Raw genomic sequence first — 19,164 nt, 5'->3', positions numbered from 1 at the left:
GGCCCCGAGTGGGCCCGGACAGTTGGGTCGAGCGCTGTGGCCCTACGCTACGGCCCCGGGGAGGCGGCGGAGGCGGTAGCGGGGCTGACGGTGGACCAGTATGGGATGCTCTATAAAGTGGCAATGCCTCCTGCCACCTTCTCTCCCACGGGCCTGCATCCCGTGGTGAATGTGAGCCCCCTGACCCCCGCCTTCAATGTGACCTCGCCAGTAATCCAGCACCCGGGGGTGCCGTACCCTCCCATCCATTATGCGCAGATCCCTCCGACGTCCTTACAGTTCATCGGCTCGCACTACACGGTGCCCTATGCTGTCCCTCCTGGCTTCCTGCCTAGTCCTCTCCTGTCTCCTTCTAGCAACCTCACCGCCTCTCACGTCCCCCACTTTGTGCCATATGCCTCTCTCTTCACCGAAGAAGCTGCTCCTTCCCCCCAGACTACCTCTCCTACCCACAGCTTCAACAAATCTGCTTCTGCAGTCTCTCCTGGCCAGATGCAGCACCATGCTGGGACCCAGCCACTAGATACCGCGCCAGGTAGGATTCCTGTTTATTATCAGATGTCTCGCCTCCCACCTGGGTATTCAGGATACGAGACACCTACAGCAGGTGGAAACCCAGATTCTTCTCAGCAAGACAGTCAGCTGAGTTCAGAGGTAGCTGCCGCCAATGGTGAACAGAGACATCTGGAGCACAATGTGGTGAGGAGGACCAGCGAGGCTGCGGACTCTGCCAGCAGTAAAGTTGAAGACTGTCTGCCAGGGTCTGCAGTGAGATGTGTTGTTGATGGACAGTTTCTTTCAGGTTACCAGACGTTCAGAGCAGAGGTTTCTGTGCCAGCACATAGAAGCACGCCAGACGCTGATCTGGAGGTTCAGAGGGTGGTGGGGGTGTTGGCCTCTCAGGATTATCACGTTCTGGCAGCCCAGAGGAAAGATGACCTGAGCCCTTTAAACCTTTGCCATAATATCCCTGATCAGCAGGGGGAGTCGAAGGACATTTTGAGGAACACAGTGGAAAGGGGTGCTGCTGAGAAGAGCCAGTCCAGGAGTCCATACGTTGTGTCCCCTGAAGAGACGGTTAGACAAAGACAGTTAACCAAAGGAATGGTGATAGCTAATGGCAAGCCAGTCCTGGGTCCAGCTGGCTCTGAGCCCATCAGGTCTTCCATTTCAGAAGCCCTGATGAGGCAGAGCCCAATTGTACAGGCTCAAGGAGGCATGCTTGAAAAGGACCTGGCCCAGCTGCAGCCATCCGGCTCCTCTCGCTTGCCCTCTCACTTCATGAAAGGAGCCATCATCCAGCTGGCTACAGGAGAGCTGAAACGGGTGGAGGACTTGCAGACTCAAGACTTTGTTCGCAGCGCAGAGGTGAGCGGAGGCCTGAAGATTGACTCGAGCACTGTGGTGGATATTCAGGACAGCCAGTGGCCTGGGCTTGTCACACTGCATTTTGTGGTTGGGGAGCAACAAAGTAAAGTAAGCATTGATGTGCCCCCAGAGCATCCCTTCTTTGTGTATGGCCAGGGCTGGTCCTCCTGTAGCCCGGGGCGGACTGCTCAGCTCTTTGCTTTGACCTGTCACAGGCTGCAGGTGGGTGATGTCTGCATATCGATCAGTTTACAGAGTATGAACGGCAACTCTGCTTCTCAGGCTAACTACCCTTTCACAGATCAGTTGATATCTACTAGTGAGAGATCTGAAATAACTGCTCAGGGGTCCAGAGAACCGTCTGACAGAGCTGCTGAAAGGAAGACACAGGCAGAAAGGGAAAATGCAGCTCAGAGCTCTAGCGAAGAACCTTCTCAGCCTGAGACTGGCAGTCAGCACAGCTGGACAGCCCCTGGCTTCCAAAGATACAGCATACAGGCAGAGGAGCCACGTCACTCTCTGCTCCGTCCCTCTTTCATTCCCCAGGAGGTCAAGCTGTCTATTGAAGGGCGTTCTAATGCAGGGAAATGATCCCTTTATGGTTGTGAGCTAGGGCATCCCCTGTGGGTGAGCCTTGCCTACATCGGGTGGAGAAATTGCACAGACTTTGTGACAGGTTCACCAGCAAGACTGCTTTCTGCCCCGCAGGACTGGATTTATTCCAGTTCAGTGGCTGACCAGTTCCTCTTGGAGAGTATGGGGGGGCTCCAGTGCCTCAGGAAGCAGCAACAGGCTAGGTGGGGTAGAGAACAGGGATGTGCTCATGAGCTTGCAATGAGAGCATCCAGAGGCTGGGCTTTCTTGCACCTCTCTGAATAACTGATTCCCTGCAGGGCAGGGTATAAGCATTCAGGGAAGGTAGAGAGATGGGAAAGGCAGACATGGCTTAAGGTAGCAGATAAAATTGCTGAAGATTTTATTCTCCTTTCTCTTGATGGGGAGAGATGGGTCTCCTTTGGAGTTTAGGGGGCTCTGCTCCCACTATCCCCTTTTTTCACACATGCACTTTAAAAGGACCGTTCACCAATGGAGCTCTTGAGGGCAGGACACAGATGCTTCTCTGATGGTTCTGTTTAATGTCTCTTCCACTGAATCCAACTGCTCTTTTTGCAAAGAATGTACACAGATTTCCACAAATCATAGAAATCAAGAGGAAGGACCAAAAGGGTAGGTTTGGGTGCAAGTGGATAGAGAACTTGAGCACTTGAGATGGGACACAGAATGAGAGACTTCAGTTTCCAGATATGAAATATTTTTATTGTCACCAAAATTATTTAAATATTTGTCACCAAATCTAATCTTCCTTCCTGTGTTAATAACCTTAAAAACAAAAACCTCTTGGGTGTAAGGCTTATGTTTAGTCTACAGGTGAATGGGGTTAGGTTTTTTTTATGTTGCTTTGTTCTTGTTTTCGGAAAGCTAGAATAAAACATATTTAGCATTCTCTAGTGAAAATGAAAATGCATCCTTCTACTGTAAGAAGACCGAGACCATTGTGTAATTAAATCAGAAGCAGAACTTTACAGATGGCTAGTTCTTCCCTGCAGGCAGTCTTCTGAATAAACTGCAGACAACGGACAAGTGTTTTCACGTGTGCAGGCAAAGTACAGATCTTCTGCTAGGGACTCTAAAAATACCACCGCATGGTAAGGCATATTTGGGTGTTTTTCTATTTGTTGTTCTGATGCTGTGGAACTGAGAATAGTCTTTTTCACAGTGAGATTTAACAGAAGTGTTTATTAATACTTTGTCATGGTAATAACACTCCATCCAGGTGAAGGCTCCTGTAATTACACTAATTTAACCTCTCTGGTGCTGTGATATGACACCAGCTGTAACTGCTTAGATAGAATTAGAAAGTCACTATTTTGTTGAGAATAAGAGTCCTCACAGGCTTAGGTTAGGTTTAAGTATTCCTTGTAATATGGTGCCCGTGGCTGTGTTAGGTCCAGGCTTTTGAGGGTTTCTTTTCAGCGTGTGGATCCCTGGAGAGCTGCTCCTGATGCTAGAGTACCATTTTCTGTCTCCTTGTTCTCATCGTGCTGAAGGTTCCTGCCAGGCGTGCCGATGGCAGTGCGCTGCTCCTCTCACCATCTTCCCGCTCAGCTCGCTTGCAGTGCTGGTCCAAATTCTGTCCAGAAAGGTGTCTTCTAAACATTTGGCTTCAGTTGGCTGCATGACGAGGATGTTCTGCACAGGTGCTAGGCAAGCTAGAGAGTCTCCTGAATGGTTCTTCCACCAATCTGTTTTCCTAGTACATTGCTAGCCATTTCTATTGCCTTTGAAATGCCTGCATGAGGAAAACAGTTTATTTTCAGGCCTTAGTTGAGATATGCTCTGTTCACGCCTTCAGTGTTTGTGCCTCACAGGGTTTCTCCAGAGTGAGGATGCTGCCTGCGTCACGTGTAGCTTTCCCCCAATGACACACAGCTCATGATCTCATCAGCTGCATTCAGAATTGTACAAAGTCATGGTGATGCTGTCACATGGAGGTTCTGTTTCCTTTGCCTGTGGGAAGGATGTTGTCTTCATGGTGCTGTTTGTAAGTGAACGTCTTGTCTGGGCCCTGGTGCCTGGCTGTCGCTTTGTGTGATTCACCGTTGCTGTTCCTTGAAGTCTTACACAACGGCCTTGACTAATGCTGGTTAGTATCTCATACTCAGGAAATCCAGGGTGTCTGTGCCGAGACCAGAAGGCAGAGCAGCCCGGGTTCTCTTGCCCTTCTTTGCATGGTGCGTGCAGAGCAACTCAGAACTGTGGTAGGCAGCTGAGGAAGGAATCTTGCATCGAGTACAGCCAATGAATGTAGAAGGGATGTTGCATACTCAGAGTGTTTGCACAGCTGAATGGTGCAGAACCTTTTGAGCGCCTGTTCAAAGACAGAAGTCACTGAGAGTTTGGTGAGCCTGCCTTGTCTCTTGTATGTCACTATACCTACTGCTTGTAGACCTCCAGCTCTGGGCAGCGGTCTGAAAGAGCTGGTGTATGAGGCAAGATGCTGAAGCGAGAATAGCTCTGTACTTTGGGCAACTGGAGGGCGGTGCCTGTGCTCACCCTGGTGTTTTCCTGCCACCAGTCTGTTTCTGAGAACCAGTACGGTTCTGAGCTCTTCAGAGAGGACTGAGGTGCGTTAGAACTTGGGGTTTCTATCCAAATTCCCTGCAAGTCCCACTGAAACACACTGCTGCGTGTTTCAGCTGCCAGGTCTTCTATTCTCTGGAAGCAGCAGCTGGGGGCATGTCTCATGGATGGGTGTTAAGATGAAGGATTTTGTCATCTCGGCTGCTTGCCCCAGCAGCCGTTGTCAGGATGGGAACACTAGAGGCCCTCTAGCCCTTCTAAACAGTAGTTGTAATCACTGGAATCTTTCCTTACTGGATTGGGCTGCAATGCTCACCTCCTGTGGTGGTGGTTGTGTTGTGTTCAGGCTCTCCCAGGACAGGGAGTGTGAGACAGGCTCTGCTGTGGGCAGAAAGACTGTGAACGAACTCATGGAGGAAACTTCAGTTTCTTAGGTTTACAGGGGTAGGAGAGAGAAAGCCAGGAAGAGATTGTGGAATCAGCTGTTTTTCCAGGCCTTTCTGCAGGCAAAGATGTGACAGGCTTATTAGAGAAATAAACCGTTTTCCTGCTGCTGTTGTGAAGGGAGGGAGAGCTGTGGTCTGTCCTACCTGGAGGAGGAGATGTCCTGGCCTTGTTCTTACCCAGCTTGCACGGAGGTTGTGGGAAGAGTCTGAAGGATGCAATAATGGATGTCTGTAGCCATCTGTTCCATCTCATGAAACATTCCTTGGGCCGGCTGCCCAGCAGAGGCCGGGGCTGCTTCCAGGCCAAGCATACATCGTTCCTCCAGGAACGCGAGATTTGCTCCAGGTGACGAGCGCTCATCACTACCAGACTATGCAGAGGAAGCTCTGTCTGGAAATGAGGAAGGCTGCAGAGGTCCCTCTGCCTCTCCTTTCCAGCAGGTGCACAAGTATAATGCACTTTTCACATTGTGTCCCTGACCCTCCTGTCCCCACCCCACACTTGAAGTCACTTTCCCCGGTAGAGAACTAACAAACCTTATTACTTAGAAAATATTTTAAATGGGAACTACAGCAGCCTGAGTAGCCCAAATGCTAGTTCCTGCCCATAGCAGTACACGTGCCTTCCCCTAGCGTCACTCACAACTGCTCTTTGCCTTTCAGGCTGTCTTGGGCCTGAAACTTTGCAGAAGCTGCTCAGATGGTACGAATGCACATTCTGTACAGTTGGGCCCAGGGTGTGTTCCATGTAGGGCTTAACACGCTGGTGGTCGAGACTCCTCCGTGACCTTCGTGTCTGTCCACAGAGGACAGGACTTGCCCCGACGCCCCGGGCTGCTGCCGCCCCACCTGCCAAGGCGCCGCGCACACTTGGGTTGCTTTCCGCCTTCGTGGCACCTCGGAGCCGGGGAAGGGTCTGCCCACACAAAGCAGAGAAAGATGGTGGCACTGGGGGACCGGCTGGGCTGCCCTGACACAAGGAGGTCTTTGTAGATAAGTGCTGATCCCTCAACTATAATCCCAGTTACGTAATGGCTGTATTAACATGTAACCAACCGCATTGTATCTAAAGCCTTAGAACTAGTCAGGTGCTCCTCTCCAAACTTGCTCCCACCCTTTTCCTCCTACCTGATCTTTAACAAAGCATTAATAATTCTAAGGATAATCTCTATTTTGTTGTGCTTTTTTTGTAACTGTTTTAAATAAATCAATTTGTACTGTATATTTGTACTTTTGGTGAGATCCTTTTTCCTGTTTTACCATTTTAAGTCTGTACTTGGCTACACACAGATTGTATTTTTATTGTTAATGCTCTTATGAATATTCCATTTAACTTGTTGACTCTGTAAACACAGTATATATCTATCTATATATATATCTATATATAAACCAATAGCTTTTTCTTTGGTGTTTGAGACTTTTTGCTTGTCCGTGGCATCAGCGATCACTTGGATGTGGGTTTTGTGTTCTTACACAGTGATCTGGGATCTATAACTTCAGCTACAGTTTGCACAGCAAAACAACACCTCTGCTGGCCAAACACAACACAAATCGTAGAGTAATAGCAACTGCTGCAAAGAGCAGACAGTCAGCCTGGTATGAAAATGGAGGTAAGAATAAAAGGGAGAGATCAGCTCGAAGAACAAGAGGATAGGAAGAAGGTAAGATGGAGCCAAACAGATTCTTGCCAAATCTGGTAGCTTTTTCCAAAGAGAGTGAGGCCAGACTGGCCTCCAGAAGTCAGTTCTTTGTGGAGAATGAGAAGTTCAGACAACTTCTGCACACTGACAAAAACGTAGCTTCAATAAAATTAAAAGCTTTTTGTAGCAATCGCCCACAAGACTCCCTACAAGGTTAGTTTGTGTCAAGAAAAAAGGAGCACTCTGTACTCCAAATGCAGTTATTGTAAGCACTGAAGTGCGGCCTTCAGAGCGTTCCATCAAAAGTTTTTGAAAAACCAAGTTGTTTCTGACTAGTCTGCCTGAAAGTTTTTGTTCCTTGTTTTAACTTGGATCCCAGGTGAGATTCTTGTTGCCGTTTCTGACTTAATGCAGAGACAGCAACTCCCCACTACACAGATGTACTGCAGGCTGTGGCTGGAAATGTGGTCTCCAGGGCACCACATGCAGCTGTGTATCACACCAGTGGTGGGCTGAAGTTTGGAAAGCTACAGCATAAAATTTTAGATGATCAGTCTTAAGCCACCATTCTCTGAAATGGAGAATGTATGACCTCTCTGTCCCTTCACTTCCCAGTTCTGCACTAATGTTTTGCCTTTTACAGTTTAAACATACTTAGGTTTAATTTCCATAGTTGCATGGTTTTATAGTTATTTGTAGTAGCAAGGGGAACATTTCCATATAGGTACGTTCTGCACTGGCTGCTTCTGGGCTTAAATTCACTGCTCTCCAGCAGATTTTCCCAGACTTGATTATTGTAGCTTTCTAGGCTCCTCCCCAGCTCAGGACTCCTCTGCATTACTCTCATGGGTTCTGTTACAGTGTAGAAGCAAAAGCAGCTTTCTGTTTACTAACAGTTTCCCCAACCGTTCCCATATGTTACTTGCAGTGACTCCTGAAAGTCATTGTTGGTCACAGAAGAATTTTCAACAGGAATGAATTGCTCAATGTGTGACCCATGATCCCAGATGAGCAGCATTACATTTGGCTGTAATAAAATTGAATAAGCTCATTTAACTTTGAAATCCCAGAATGGCTGAGGTGGGAAGGGACCGAAGGGACCTCTGGGTCCATCTGGTCCAAGCTCTGTTCAAGCAGGGACACCCAGAGCAGCCTAGCCAGGACTACATCCAGGCAGCTTTTGAACACCTCCCTGGATGGAGTGTCCACAGCCTCTCTGGGCAATCCATGCCAGCGTTCTGGCACCTACAGTACAGCAGTGCTTTCTGATGTTCAGGCAGAGCTTCTTGTGCTTCAGCTTGTGCCCACTGCCTCTTCCTGTCACTGGGCAGCACTGACAAGACCTCACTGCATCCTCCCTTCAGGTATTTATATTCATTGATACAATTCCCAAACCTTCTTTAGGTTAAACAGTCCCAGCTCGCTCAGCCTTTCCTCACAGGAGAAATGTTCCAGTCTCTTAACCACCTTTACGGCCCTTCGCTGGACTTGCTGCAGTATGTCCATGTCTCTCACTTGCAAACCTGAAATGTTATTTAAATGAAAATTGCCTTGTTTGTAAACTACTAAACTGTTCCCTGCTCACTTATCTTTGTCAGTCTTTCCATTACTGAGGTTTCTTACAACGGGAACTCAGTTTCCTGTTAGCTTTTCCATGCGTGTTACTACAAGGAAGCACATAACAAAAGTGTCAACAGAAAGGGTGTGCGCAGCCATTTCCAGGGAGATTACTTTTTTTTTTCCCTTGCTTTTTATGGACACAGAGTAGTATTTATTCTACCTGGAGGAATGGTGGACTATCTAAGTCCTTATCTCCATAACTTATGCTGCAGTAAAAAGTCTGAGCAGACTTTTTACTATAGCAGAACTGCAGCAGCCTCAACCCATTTAATGGTGCGAGAGTCCAAGAATAGGACAAAGCATAAAAGGTAAAGAAGGGGGCTAAATAAACATGAAACATTAATTTATTTTCCCACTGTCCAAATGCGGTGGCTGACCTTCAGACCACAGCCCCAGACAGACATCAATCAACTCCATTCTCCTCCTGCTTCAGGAGGAAGCCAGAACTACCTATGCAGGAGTGACATCTGGGGAGCCATAGCAGCCCCCTGCACACGGAAGCCTGGTGGTTTGCCTGTGACAGACACAGCAGAGGTGGCAGTCTCTGGCTGCAGCTCAATGCAGAGTACTGTTGTTCTGCTCCTCAAAAGTCATTTTGCCCAGCAGTTGGCTCTCCAGCTCCACATTGCCCACTGGCAGCTGGAAAAAGTTCATTTCAGCTGCCAAAGCTGCCATTGCAGAGGGGTCCTGGCCAAACTGTGCCCGTAGCATCATGTCCATTTTCTCCAGGCGCCGCTTCAACCTCTTGGCCTCGCGCTCCCGGATGAGCCGGGCCTGTCGCTTCTCTGGAGTTTCGTTGGCACGTTTCAGTCGCATGGCTTCTCGGTCTCGCTGCAGCCGCCGCGCCCGCTGTTCATCTGTCTCCTGCATGCGCTGCAGGCGCTTTGCCTCTCGATCCCGCATACGTCTCACTTCCCGCTCCTCGGGAGTCTCATTGTCCCGCCGGCTCTTCTTGGCGGTGCGCTCCCGCTCCAAGCGCTGCAGACGCACTTCCAAGGGCTCGTTCTGCCGACGAAGCGCCCACTTTCGCATGCCAGGTGTCTGTGCCTCCAGCAGCTTACGATAAGCAGCACAGTTGTTGCACACTAGGAGGATGCCTGCGGGATACACGGGGCTGTGAAAGGTAATGTCCTTCCCTCTGACACTGGAGGGGCCGTCGCTCTGTGGCACAGGCAGGCGATCTGCACTGAGCACCTCCGTCAGCTTCTCACTGAAAGCAGAAAGAGCAGTGTCAGACTTGGCACTGACAGAAGAGTCCTCACCTGAGAGTGACAGGGAGGCTCCTCCCAGAGCCTGTGACAGAGGCCTTTGCCCCAAAATGTGTTTGAATATCTAAAAATCAAGCAACATCGTATACAGGGGTAGGAATGGGATTTGCCCAGAGCAGTATTTGGATTAGAAGAGTGCAAAGGCAGGGATTAACCAGCAAGCTGCTCCCCACTTTCATTTCTGTGTTTCTTCTTTCAGCTCTATTTGCCTAGTCAGAGTCCTTCCACCAGGCAGGCCGTAAATGAGGAACGTTTTTGTTTCTGTATGTAGTCCTGCTTTGGAAAAGAGAAGCTGTCTGGGCAGCACAGACCCAGTGTGATAGATTGCTGGGCAAGAGAAGTAATGACTGTTCTCTTCTGTGACCGGTGACCCCAGTGCTCTCTGAACAGTGCTACATTTCATACAGCTAAGAAACACCCTTCAAGCAGCAATGATCACAGAGGTTTTAGCAGGTGATGTGGAGCTGCAGGGATGAAGAGATCAAAGGAATCTCAGTCACGGGGGGTGATCACAAACAGCCGCAAGTAGGGCAGAGATATGATTCCTCTGTCATTTAAGGCAATACACCGAAGCTTTTCTGTGGGTACCCTCACTCACTCACTCACTCACTCACTCACTCACTCACTCACTCACTCACTCACCAGCCAGGGTGACCCTGACCTGTTGAATGTGGCATGGCTGGTGAAGCGTGCTCCACATACTGCACAGTTTGACAGCTGGTCCTCTGAGTGGATCAGGAGATGTCGCCCAAGGGAACCTGGTGAGCTGAGGGCTCTTCCACATACAGGACACATATAGCTCTTGGCACTCACCACAGCTGCGGTGTGCTGCAAAACAACCACAAAGTTGCTAGTTACAAATTGCTCAGCTTCCTGCCGAGTCTGAAGTGTGCCCAATGAATATGGCAAACTATCTAGTTCAACCTCCTAGAATTGGATCACTTAATCCAGTAAATCCTCCAGCTGATGGCTCCTAGACTAGCTCAAGACATTTGGGATGTCACAGATCAAACAGCAAGGAGGAGACCTTTCTACAGCTCCACTGCAGTGCGGGAGAAAAAAAAAAAGTAGGGCCAAAAGAGATTATAAGATCTGACTCTTGTTTTCAGAAATGCATCTGAGGAGCTGTTGTTACTAGACAAAGCATGACTACACTAACAGTAGGCAGCCTGCTGGTGAGGAAAAGTTCACTGATGGTAGCTAGAAACGATCAGTTCGTACAGTTAAGTTGCCAATTCAGCTCTGCTTCATTCTTTCTTTTGCAGACACGGACGTGCTGTGAAGACTACTGACAACAAAACCTGAGTTCCCAGCACAGACTTACTGCAACACTGGAATCACTTCAGAGGAGGAACAGCTGTTTCCACAGGTAGGAACTATGATAAAGGGACATAATAAGGAGCTTAATGATCAGCTGATCACACTGAATGGTGTAAGAATTGCTTCCATGTTTAATCTGAAGGAACTGCCTGGTCTCAATTTGCAATTGCTTGCATAGATTGCCTTGGGATGGAGCTGTATTCTCCAAATCTGCAGGCTGCTGCTTTGCTTATTTTTTTACCCAGAACTTTCTCTGGACTATCTGCTATAAACTTCAATCACATCCTAAACAGAAACTCAGTTCTGAGACTGCAAAGATCAGAACAAAGTCATGCCTTGCCCAGGGTTGTTTCTGACTTTGGGACAGCTGAGGCACTTAAGGCCACAGACGTTGCACTACTTGGAACCACCCCCTACCTGGTATACATGAGCAATGAGCTGCTCTCTGCTTTCATACTCCAGCTGGCAGAGGGGACACTTTGACAGTCCCAGCATGGAGTCAGCATTCAAGCTCTCAGGAACCTACAGGAAAGGAAAGCCATTTTGGTGTAAGGCACGCTGATCTCCACACAGCCACCCACCCTCCTTTAGCATCTAGTGAGGGACTGCACAATGGCCCAGCCCACATCAACTGCAGTGCCCAGTCTCATTGGGGCTGGTTTGCAGTTCTCACAGTCCAAAATTTCCTTTATCCAGCCTCTTAGCAAAGCTCTTGCTGTCTCAGGAGGAAGAAGCAGAAGCCTCATGACCTCCACTTGAACCCATGATCTTGCCAGCATGGTGGCTCTAGCAGGCAAGGCCTGCTCTGTAGCAGAAGGGAAAGGTACAAGAACTGAGGGAGGCAAACAGACTTCACAATCATTTTGTCCAGGCAGGGGAATAGCAGTTTGTCCCTGGTATCTCCTGTTCCTGGCAGCCCAAGAACACCTCAAAACCATTTTCCTTAAACAGGAGATGTTGTTTGGAGGAGGTGATTTATGGGAACAAGGTATGAATTAAGGTTACAGAGAGATGTCTAGACAGTGCCCACCCCTTCTCCCTTGGACACTGATGAGACTGCATTGCCAGTACACACTTGCCTCATTTTCTCTCATCAGCGGGATTCCAGCTGCAGGTTGGTCTGCATTCTCCAGTTCTTTCTTCACCTTTAGCATTGAGCCATCCTCCTCTGAAGTATGGGAAGAAACTTCATCATGGGTGGTTTCCTCATCATCACTACCACCTTGAACATACAAAGCAGTTACTCCAAGTGTCAGGACCCTGGCAGCACTAACAGACCTTAATTGCCCTGACCAGCCTCACCTAGGGCCTCCACTCACACTCAAGACCGGGGGCCCCATTTAAACTCAGGAGGTACTTCAATCCCCAAAGAACCTCGTTAAGTGCCTGGATCTGGCCTGTTACCTGGCTTTGCTCCATGATCAGTAGACTGTCAACAGAGCCTGGTGCTGTCACCATTCTGCTCCAGTGCTGTGGGACTGCATTCTAGCAGTGAGGTTACTGTTCAACCTGCATTGTGGCCATCGGCTCTGGGCTTGTCTTTTCTTAGTTTCTGCTCTTACTGTTGGCTGATAAAGAGCCGACAGCACAAGAATCAAGGGCTAACTCAGAGGAGAAGATGGGTAAAATGGTCCTCAGAGAATTCCCACCAGCTCTGTAGCACCTAGCCTCACCCTGTCAGTTTCTCCAATCCACTACCTTGCAATTACTGGAAGGGGCAGAACTCACTGCTGCTGAAATCACGGTCTTGCAGTGGATGAATAGCTGGCCTTTGGTCCCCAAGAGCTCCAGGAAAGCTGTTTTTCATCATGGCTTGGCGGGCTTGCTCCTCCAGCCCTGCAAAGACTTGCTCCCCTGGCAGCCACAAGGACAAAAAGTCAGATTGGTGCTGTTCCATTATTTCACAAAAGCTTGCCAGAAATGCAACAGGTGTGGGGTTTCTCACCTGCAACGTGCAGACCCTCTGAAGCCACCTCTCTGAAAGCATTTAAATAACCTCTGTGCTTCCCTGCCCTGTAACTCCAGCCTCTTGTACCTGCTAACACAAGTGTAGTCCCCATGTCTCGCTAGTGGATGTGTATGGTGGCAGGCTGCTCTCTGCACGCCCTTTATACACCACTCCGGTCGCATGTAAAAAACCTGCAAGGCTCCACATCTGCCACATGTGCTCACATGGCTTCCACTTTTACCAGACAACCAATCTGCCAACAGTGATAGCACAGCTGTAGGTGGGGAAAAGCCATGCAGTGGTGATGACTGTATCCCAAATCAGACGTGGTGCTACATGGCTCTTCTAAATCATTTAGAAGCTATTACAAGCAGCACGACAGTACTGTGACAGGATATTCATACTAACTGTATCAATGTCAACCAATCATATTAGGGTCTGGAAAGGCACAGACATTAGTGCTCACATGATTCCCACATTAGGTTAAACTAAATTCTAAATACAGTCTGTTTTTCTCTTTGTAACTATTTGTATCTTGACTCAACATGAGAACTGGCAACAAAAAACATACTGAAAGAAGGCAATTATCTGAGTTCCTCTGAAAGAAAACTTCCTACAGCAGTCTCTGCAAGGCTTCCAGTTCCAGGGAATAACTACAGAAGTCAGCCACTAACTTTCACATTAAAACAAATGACTTTGTTCTACAGGCAGTGAAGATTTGCTTTTAGCAGTGGATGAGCTATGAGCACTTGGGGCAAGGTGCTAGTTCCCAAGCAGCTATAGCTTTTGGATCAACATTTCTAAGTTCACAGGAACTACTCAAAGCATAAATGCAGAAATACTGTTTAAGACGCAGTGCAAAGAAGGTCAGAGTGCAGCTTTCAAAAAAGTATTGCCCCTTCTAGCATAGGGCCACAACTGGCATCAGTACAGGGAACTGCACTCATAACCCATGGAGATAGCACCAGTCCTGCTACAGGGACAGGTGCATCTCACATGCTGAACTGCTTCAGCCAGCTTTGCCCCATTTTTATATACATACTGCCTTTCTGGTGCTCAGCTCAAAATTTCCAACATTGCTTTAATTTATGGAAGACTGCAAAGACCTTCAGAAGTTTCCGAAGCTGCCCAGAGGGGCTGTGGATGCCCCGTCCCTGGAGGTGCTCAAGGCCAGGCTGGACAGGGCCCTGGACTAACCTGACCTAGTGCTTATCTAGCGGCTGGCAGCCCTGCCTGCAGCAGGGGTTGGAACTTGATCATCACTTAGGTCCTTTCCAACCCAAACCATTCTGAGATTGTGTGATTCTACTTCTAACACCAATCACGACAACCAGCAGAGCAATCATGTCTGCCAGAGGCCTTTCAGTATAACACACACACAACCACATGAGCACTGATTCAGTGCAGTGTGGAGAACCATCCATCAGCTTATAGCCGGAAATGCAAACCATTAACCAAACTACTGGCTTGTATCTAAAAGGCATCATGGGAGTGGAAAAAATAAACTTTTAAAAACTCTGTGTTTTGCTTATACCGAATTTCTTATTCTAGTAATAGCATTTCTGGAAGAACTTGGAGAAGAGTGCTCAGTTCATCTACTAAGTCCTACATCAGTGAAGCTTTGGAACTTTAATGTTTGATAGGTACAGTGTTATGTTTTTATTGTCTACACACACATGCTCACGTACAAACACACCCCCACCTCCACCCCATTTTGAATACATTTGCATTTCTGTGGAAAGGGAGTAAGACAGGCAACAGCTTTAGGACCACCACTATCAGTAAAGGACATTATGCTCAATATTGAATTCACAGACTCTTCTCCAGAAGTTTCTTTATTAAATACAGAAAGGGCTGTAGGCTGACCACAACACCGAAACAAGTCTCTGTATTCGTTTCACAAGCAGCTAGAGATGTAGAACAGTGAGAGTCAAACAACTGCCTCTGTTTTGCTTTCCAGTTCTCCTCTCCATAATCTTGCAAATGAGTGGGATGCCAGGAGAGCAGCTGTGGAGGTAGGGGCCAGCCCTGTGGTACTGTGCAACAGGGGCAGTTATGACTGCTATGATCTGATGGTGTATCAGCTTGGCAGCCAGAAATGATTATTTTCCTTAGCCCTTCCCTTCTTGAACTGTAAGAATGCAGGATAACTCAGGTGTTCTGGAAAATAAACACATAAACAAACAACCTCACTCCAAAATCCACAAAACAAAAATCAGAATAAACTGCATCATTCCCCTGTCTTCCTTCCTAAACAGAAAAGTCTCTCAGAGATAAGCCACCTTACTCCCTCCTTGTACATCAATTTAACGTCCCTGTTCATGTAGGTCTTCTCTGTGTTCCTTTCCTGGACCTGAAATTTGCAAGTCTGTCCACCACTGTGGATCTAACCCACCTGCCCCATCGCTATTCTGGGTTGTCCACACTGCTGTAGCGGTTACTGAAATGAAAAACAACAATTGAAAGCGTTAATAACCGCAGCCCATAGAGCCCTTTAAGAATCGAGGATTTTGATGCAAATAACAATTGTTGCTCAGTTTGATTGCGGGCTGCTATTTCTTTAAAGATACCTTCTTTTCAAATTGGGAGTATTACAAGCAGCAGAATTCAAGAAATGCTGAAGAGCACAAAGAGAGAGAGAGAGAGGGAGGGAGAAAGTGCGCGTGTGTGTGTGTGCGTACATATATGTATATGTATCAGAGGGAAAAGGAGGGAAACCAAGGATTAACGGGAGACTGGGACAACACAGAGTAGAGCTAGGAAGTGGTTATTAATTTGAATAACAAATACTGTTCTCAAGAGCTCTAAAGTAAGCATCACTTGCAAAAGGTAGAAGCCATAAAAAGAAAAGCAGCTCATGGGATAGCAGAGAGAGGAAACAAAAGCAAACTCTAATACCTGCAGCAGAATTCCTGGCAAGCTCAAGAACAGTGGAATGACCTATAGCTGATGAGTGACATTGCAGCAAAGGACAGGCTTGAAGCAAGATCAGAAGATTAACTGCTTAGAGAGAAGATACTTTTATACTTTAGAGTCTGGAAGAAAATAAATACCAAATGAATGAAGATACTTCCACAGGAACAATATAACTGCGTGGCATTTTTCAATTCAGTGAGGAATGGGCAATGCAATAAGTACACTTCAGTATTACAAATATACTTCTTACCATATTGTCAGATGAAAGCATTTTTTATGCAGCACGTGACAATACAAAATTCAATTATTGAAAGCCAATTACGTGCTGCACTCTGCTACATGGTAACGACTACAGTAGAAACTGTAAGTGGACTGGCAATCACACACAATGACATGCTTATGATAACAGTATTTTTTTACTGTTGTTTCTGCAGAATTATGAGTTTCCTTACACATCAAATTCTGTTTGAAGTGGTCTAGCTTGTAACCACACAATTCTGCATGCCAAAGTACTACTGTGCTAAGTGGAATAGCAACTGCTGTTGTGAGAGCAAGGTTAAACGGGGGCCATGCTGAGCCTGGAAAGTAACTCTGGAAAGAGGCGGCACTGAACAAGCCAGGGACAGGAGAATGCAGCTGTTGCTTGCACAAGTGAATCTGAGAAGGAAGATAACACAGAGCAGCAAGCAAGGAAGAAGTAGGCATCATCCTCTCATGAATTTGTCCTGTTAGAAATCACAGTGGCATTTATGCGAATCCACAAAGCACTTCCCAAGCCCCACAGCCTGCAGATCTGATCCCAATTGCAGACAACTGCATAAAAAGGTGCATACCTGCTGTCCCTTTTATTCCTCTCCTCCCAACAATTTCAGTCCCAAGAAGTTTCAGTAACGTGCCTGCTATGTCTCAGCCTGATTCCTCATTCTGCTGGCTCACCCAGATCTTGGAGATGATGCTCTCTCCGATTTTCCTCGTCATTCACAAGTGCACTGCATGGCAATTCTGGGCCCTCCAGATACACAGCAGGCTAGGTAGACAGAGAAGTCCCAACGATTTGTGGTGTTCATCATAAGACAGACAAGATTTCCATCCCAAGGAGGAGACATCACCATTGCAATTTTTCATGTATCTGTCAGTCCCCCATTTTCTTCCAATCCTACTTTGCTTCTCCTGATGCCTCCTATCAAATAGTTTATCTGCAGCTAAATATTGCATGTAAGGTGGTGGACAAGTCCCATGCTTCCTTTCTCTGTGGCATACCAGATGCCAGACCTCAGCCTCGTGCCAGCTGGTAGCATCTTTGTCGGGTAGTTTCTCCAATACCCAAACTGGTGATACAATCACTTGCATTGCAGATAAAAAAGCAATGATGTGAAAATACCCGATGACCAAACTCCAAAGCACGTATATTACATGTATATAACAATACAAGCTTCTAAAGAATACAACTGTTTGCAGTGGAGTGGAGAAGAGAAATTAGCCCTCCTAAACACTACGAAAACTCAACATAAACTTTTAAAGCTGTTGTACTCTTTGGTGTCCATAGATGAGAGCCCGTAACCCTACACCAGGGCTGACAGAGTAAGTACATGCTTTATACACATCTAATCTAAACAGCAGAAGCAGTGTCTGGGTGCTCTCAAAAGCAAATGTGTGTGGAAAGAAGACGTGTTACTGGCATTGCAGGAGAAAACACAGGATGCATCAAGTTTATCTAATGAAGACAATTCCAAGCAGAAAATCTGTACAAAGCTGTATTCCACCAACTGCTGAACTCAGCACACAGGAAGCAGGAGTGGGAAAGCACAAGTCAGAGCAGCTGCCAAAGTCAACCCTCAATACTCTGATACCAGCCATCAAGGAAAGCTTTGTCAGCTCTCCCATGCCTAGCACTTGCAGGCTATGGGGCTTTCAAATCAGACAGAAGTAATTCTCACCAGCACACTCATAGAGTGTGCAAAGTGTTAGGTTATGTCAGGATGTATTTTCCTCTAACAGAGAACAGCATGCATAGATTTCTGTTGCCGTATCCATACAAAAAGGCAGCACAGGGAAACACATAGAGACAGGCAAGCCAGCAGCATCAGCAAAGTGAAGCAGTTGCTACGGCCGCAGCAGTCAGCTCTCCATTCCACAGACCTGATGGTTACCATAGTGGAGCATTACTTAGGCCTCTTATCTCAATCAGCCTTGCTTTCACACGTCTACAGAAGTGGAGATTTGTTTTTTCGTTCAAGCCCTGATTTCAAACATCTATCCATCTACAAAGCTGGGTATATACAAGGGCATAGCTTCGGACTCCCAGCTCCCCTCTGTAGGCAGCCAAACAAAAACCATGCAGACGCCCCTCTGTAGCTGAACATCCACACAGCTGTCTCCCAGCTCCACTAATACCTCACTACAGCCTATCCACAAGAAGTGCTGATGTACAGCATCTCCAGTCCTTTTGCTATCCAACAAATGTTAGGGTCTTGACAATGCTGGAAAAAGACAACCGTCTTCTCAGCTCAGCTCAGGAATGGCCTGACAAATCACATCTGTCCATTATTTGACGTAGCCATCGTCCATCCCCTGCCAGGAAAAGGCAAATGGCTTTATTTACATTATCTGGTGGACTGAGGTACAGTGAGCTTAAGTGACGTGTCAAAGCCAGTCTCTTGAGTCTACCGCAAAGCAAAGATCAGAAGCCAGGGCTCCCAGACTTCAGCTGTACACTCGGACCACCCTACCTTGAACTTTCTTTGCTATCCAAAAACTGGCCAGAGCCTAACTTATGCTTGTGACAGTGTGAACACAAAGCACAGCTACAGGCCCTGCGCACACAAACCTACCTTTACAGAGTTTGTTCAAGCCTATCCCTGTCCTACCTTGTCAGGACACTGCCAGCTCCCCAGGCATACAGAATTCTTATTACAGGCCCTAGGACAAAACATAGGTAACCATTCCCCCACAAACGGTGCTTTTTCATCACTGCCCTTCCCCCCCTTCTCACTCCACAACTATCCATCTACGACAAGGATCCCGGGGTGCTATGTAACATAATACTCACAGTGAACTTTGTTAGGAGTGGTCTGTTTCCGACGGGACATGTTTCCCTGACCTGGGAGCACAGTGTGTTCGTTCCCTCAGCAGAGGGCTCACCTGAGAAGAGAAGAGCCTGTCACACACACCACTGAGACCTTCTCAGCCACTGGATAAACACAGCAGAGCGTCTCAGGGCACTCTCCATCCTCTTGGTTACAGGGCTAAAGCCACAGCCGCATTCAGAGCCAGCATCCAACACAATCCGCAAACATTTTACCATGCACGGGCAGCCCCACCCAATTCAAACTAAGTAATAAGCAATTCTGCACCCGGCGTACAAAAAGCTCAGAACGTCCCGCTTCACGAGCTCAGTCCAAGTACCTCTCCCTCCCATTTGCTCCTAATGACCTCCACCAGCGAACCGACCCAGAGAGGGGCAGAGGAGACGCCGGCCCGGGAGGCCGAGCATCGGG

At 47.6% G+C, this 19,164-nt stretch overlaps 2 protein-coding genes across 14 annotated transcripts; one reads left to right on the top strand and one right to left on the bottom strand.

The window, feature by feature from the left end:
- On the top strand, nt 1-6,358 carry ATXN1L (ataxin 1 like; the record flags this gene model as incomplete). The annotated part of the gene is made up of 1 exon (XM_010718230.2): nt 1-6,358. A coding segment is annotated over one exon (1,959 nt), but the record flags the coding sequence as incomplete, so codon positions are not given.
- A 2,183-nt stretch (nt 6,359-8,541) lies between these two features.
- On the bottom strand, nt 8,542-19,156 carry ZNF821 (zinc finger protein 821). Of its 13 annotated transcripts, XM_019619822.2 has the most exons (9): nt 19,073-19,156; nt 18,717-18,808; nt 16,604-16,694; nt 15,147-15,191; nt 12,532-12,657; nt 11,883-12,025; nt 11,221-11,325; nt 10,145-10,311; nt 8,542-9,425 (listed from the first exon to the last, which is right to left on the bottom strand). In XM_019619822.2, exons 1-9 carry the CDS (start codon nt 19,083-19,085, stop codon nt 8,771-8,773), a joined length of 1,437 nt encoding a protein of 478 aa, XP_019475367.1. In that variant the 5' UTR covers nt 19,086-19,156; the 3' UTR covers nt 8,542-8,770. The 13 variants fall into 13 exon arrangements, with proteins under 13 accessions (XP_019475367.1, XP_019475375.1, XP_019475372.1 ...); XM_019619830.2 differs by lacking the exons at nt 15,147-15,191; nt 16,604-16,694; XM_019619827.2 differs by lacking the exons at nt 18,717-18,808; nt 19,073-19,156 and having other exon boundaries at nt 12,532-14,911; nt 15,650-16,694.
- Between the last annotated feature and the right edge of the window lie 8 nt (nt 19,157-19,164).

This window comes from Meleagris gallopavo, chromosome 13 (assembly GCF_000146605.3).
Source record: "Meleagris gallopavo isolate NT-WF06-2002-E0010 breed Aviagen turkey brand Nicholas breeding stock chromosome 13, Turkey_5.1, whole genome shotgun sequence".
Classification (NCBI taxonomy): domain Eukaryota; kingdom Metazoa; phylum Chordata; class Aves; order Galliformes; family Phasianidae; genus Meleagris; species Meleagris gallopavo.
Note: the sequence above shows the minus strand (reverse complement) of the source record. Positions and strands in the feature narration are given on the sequence as shown.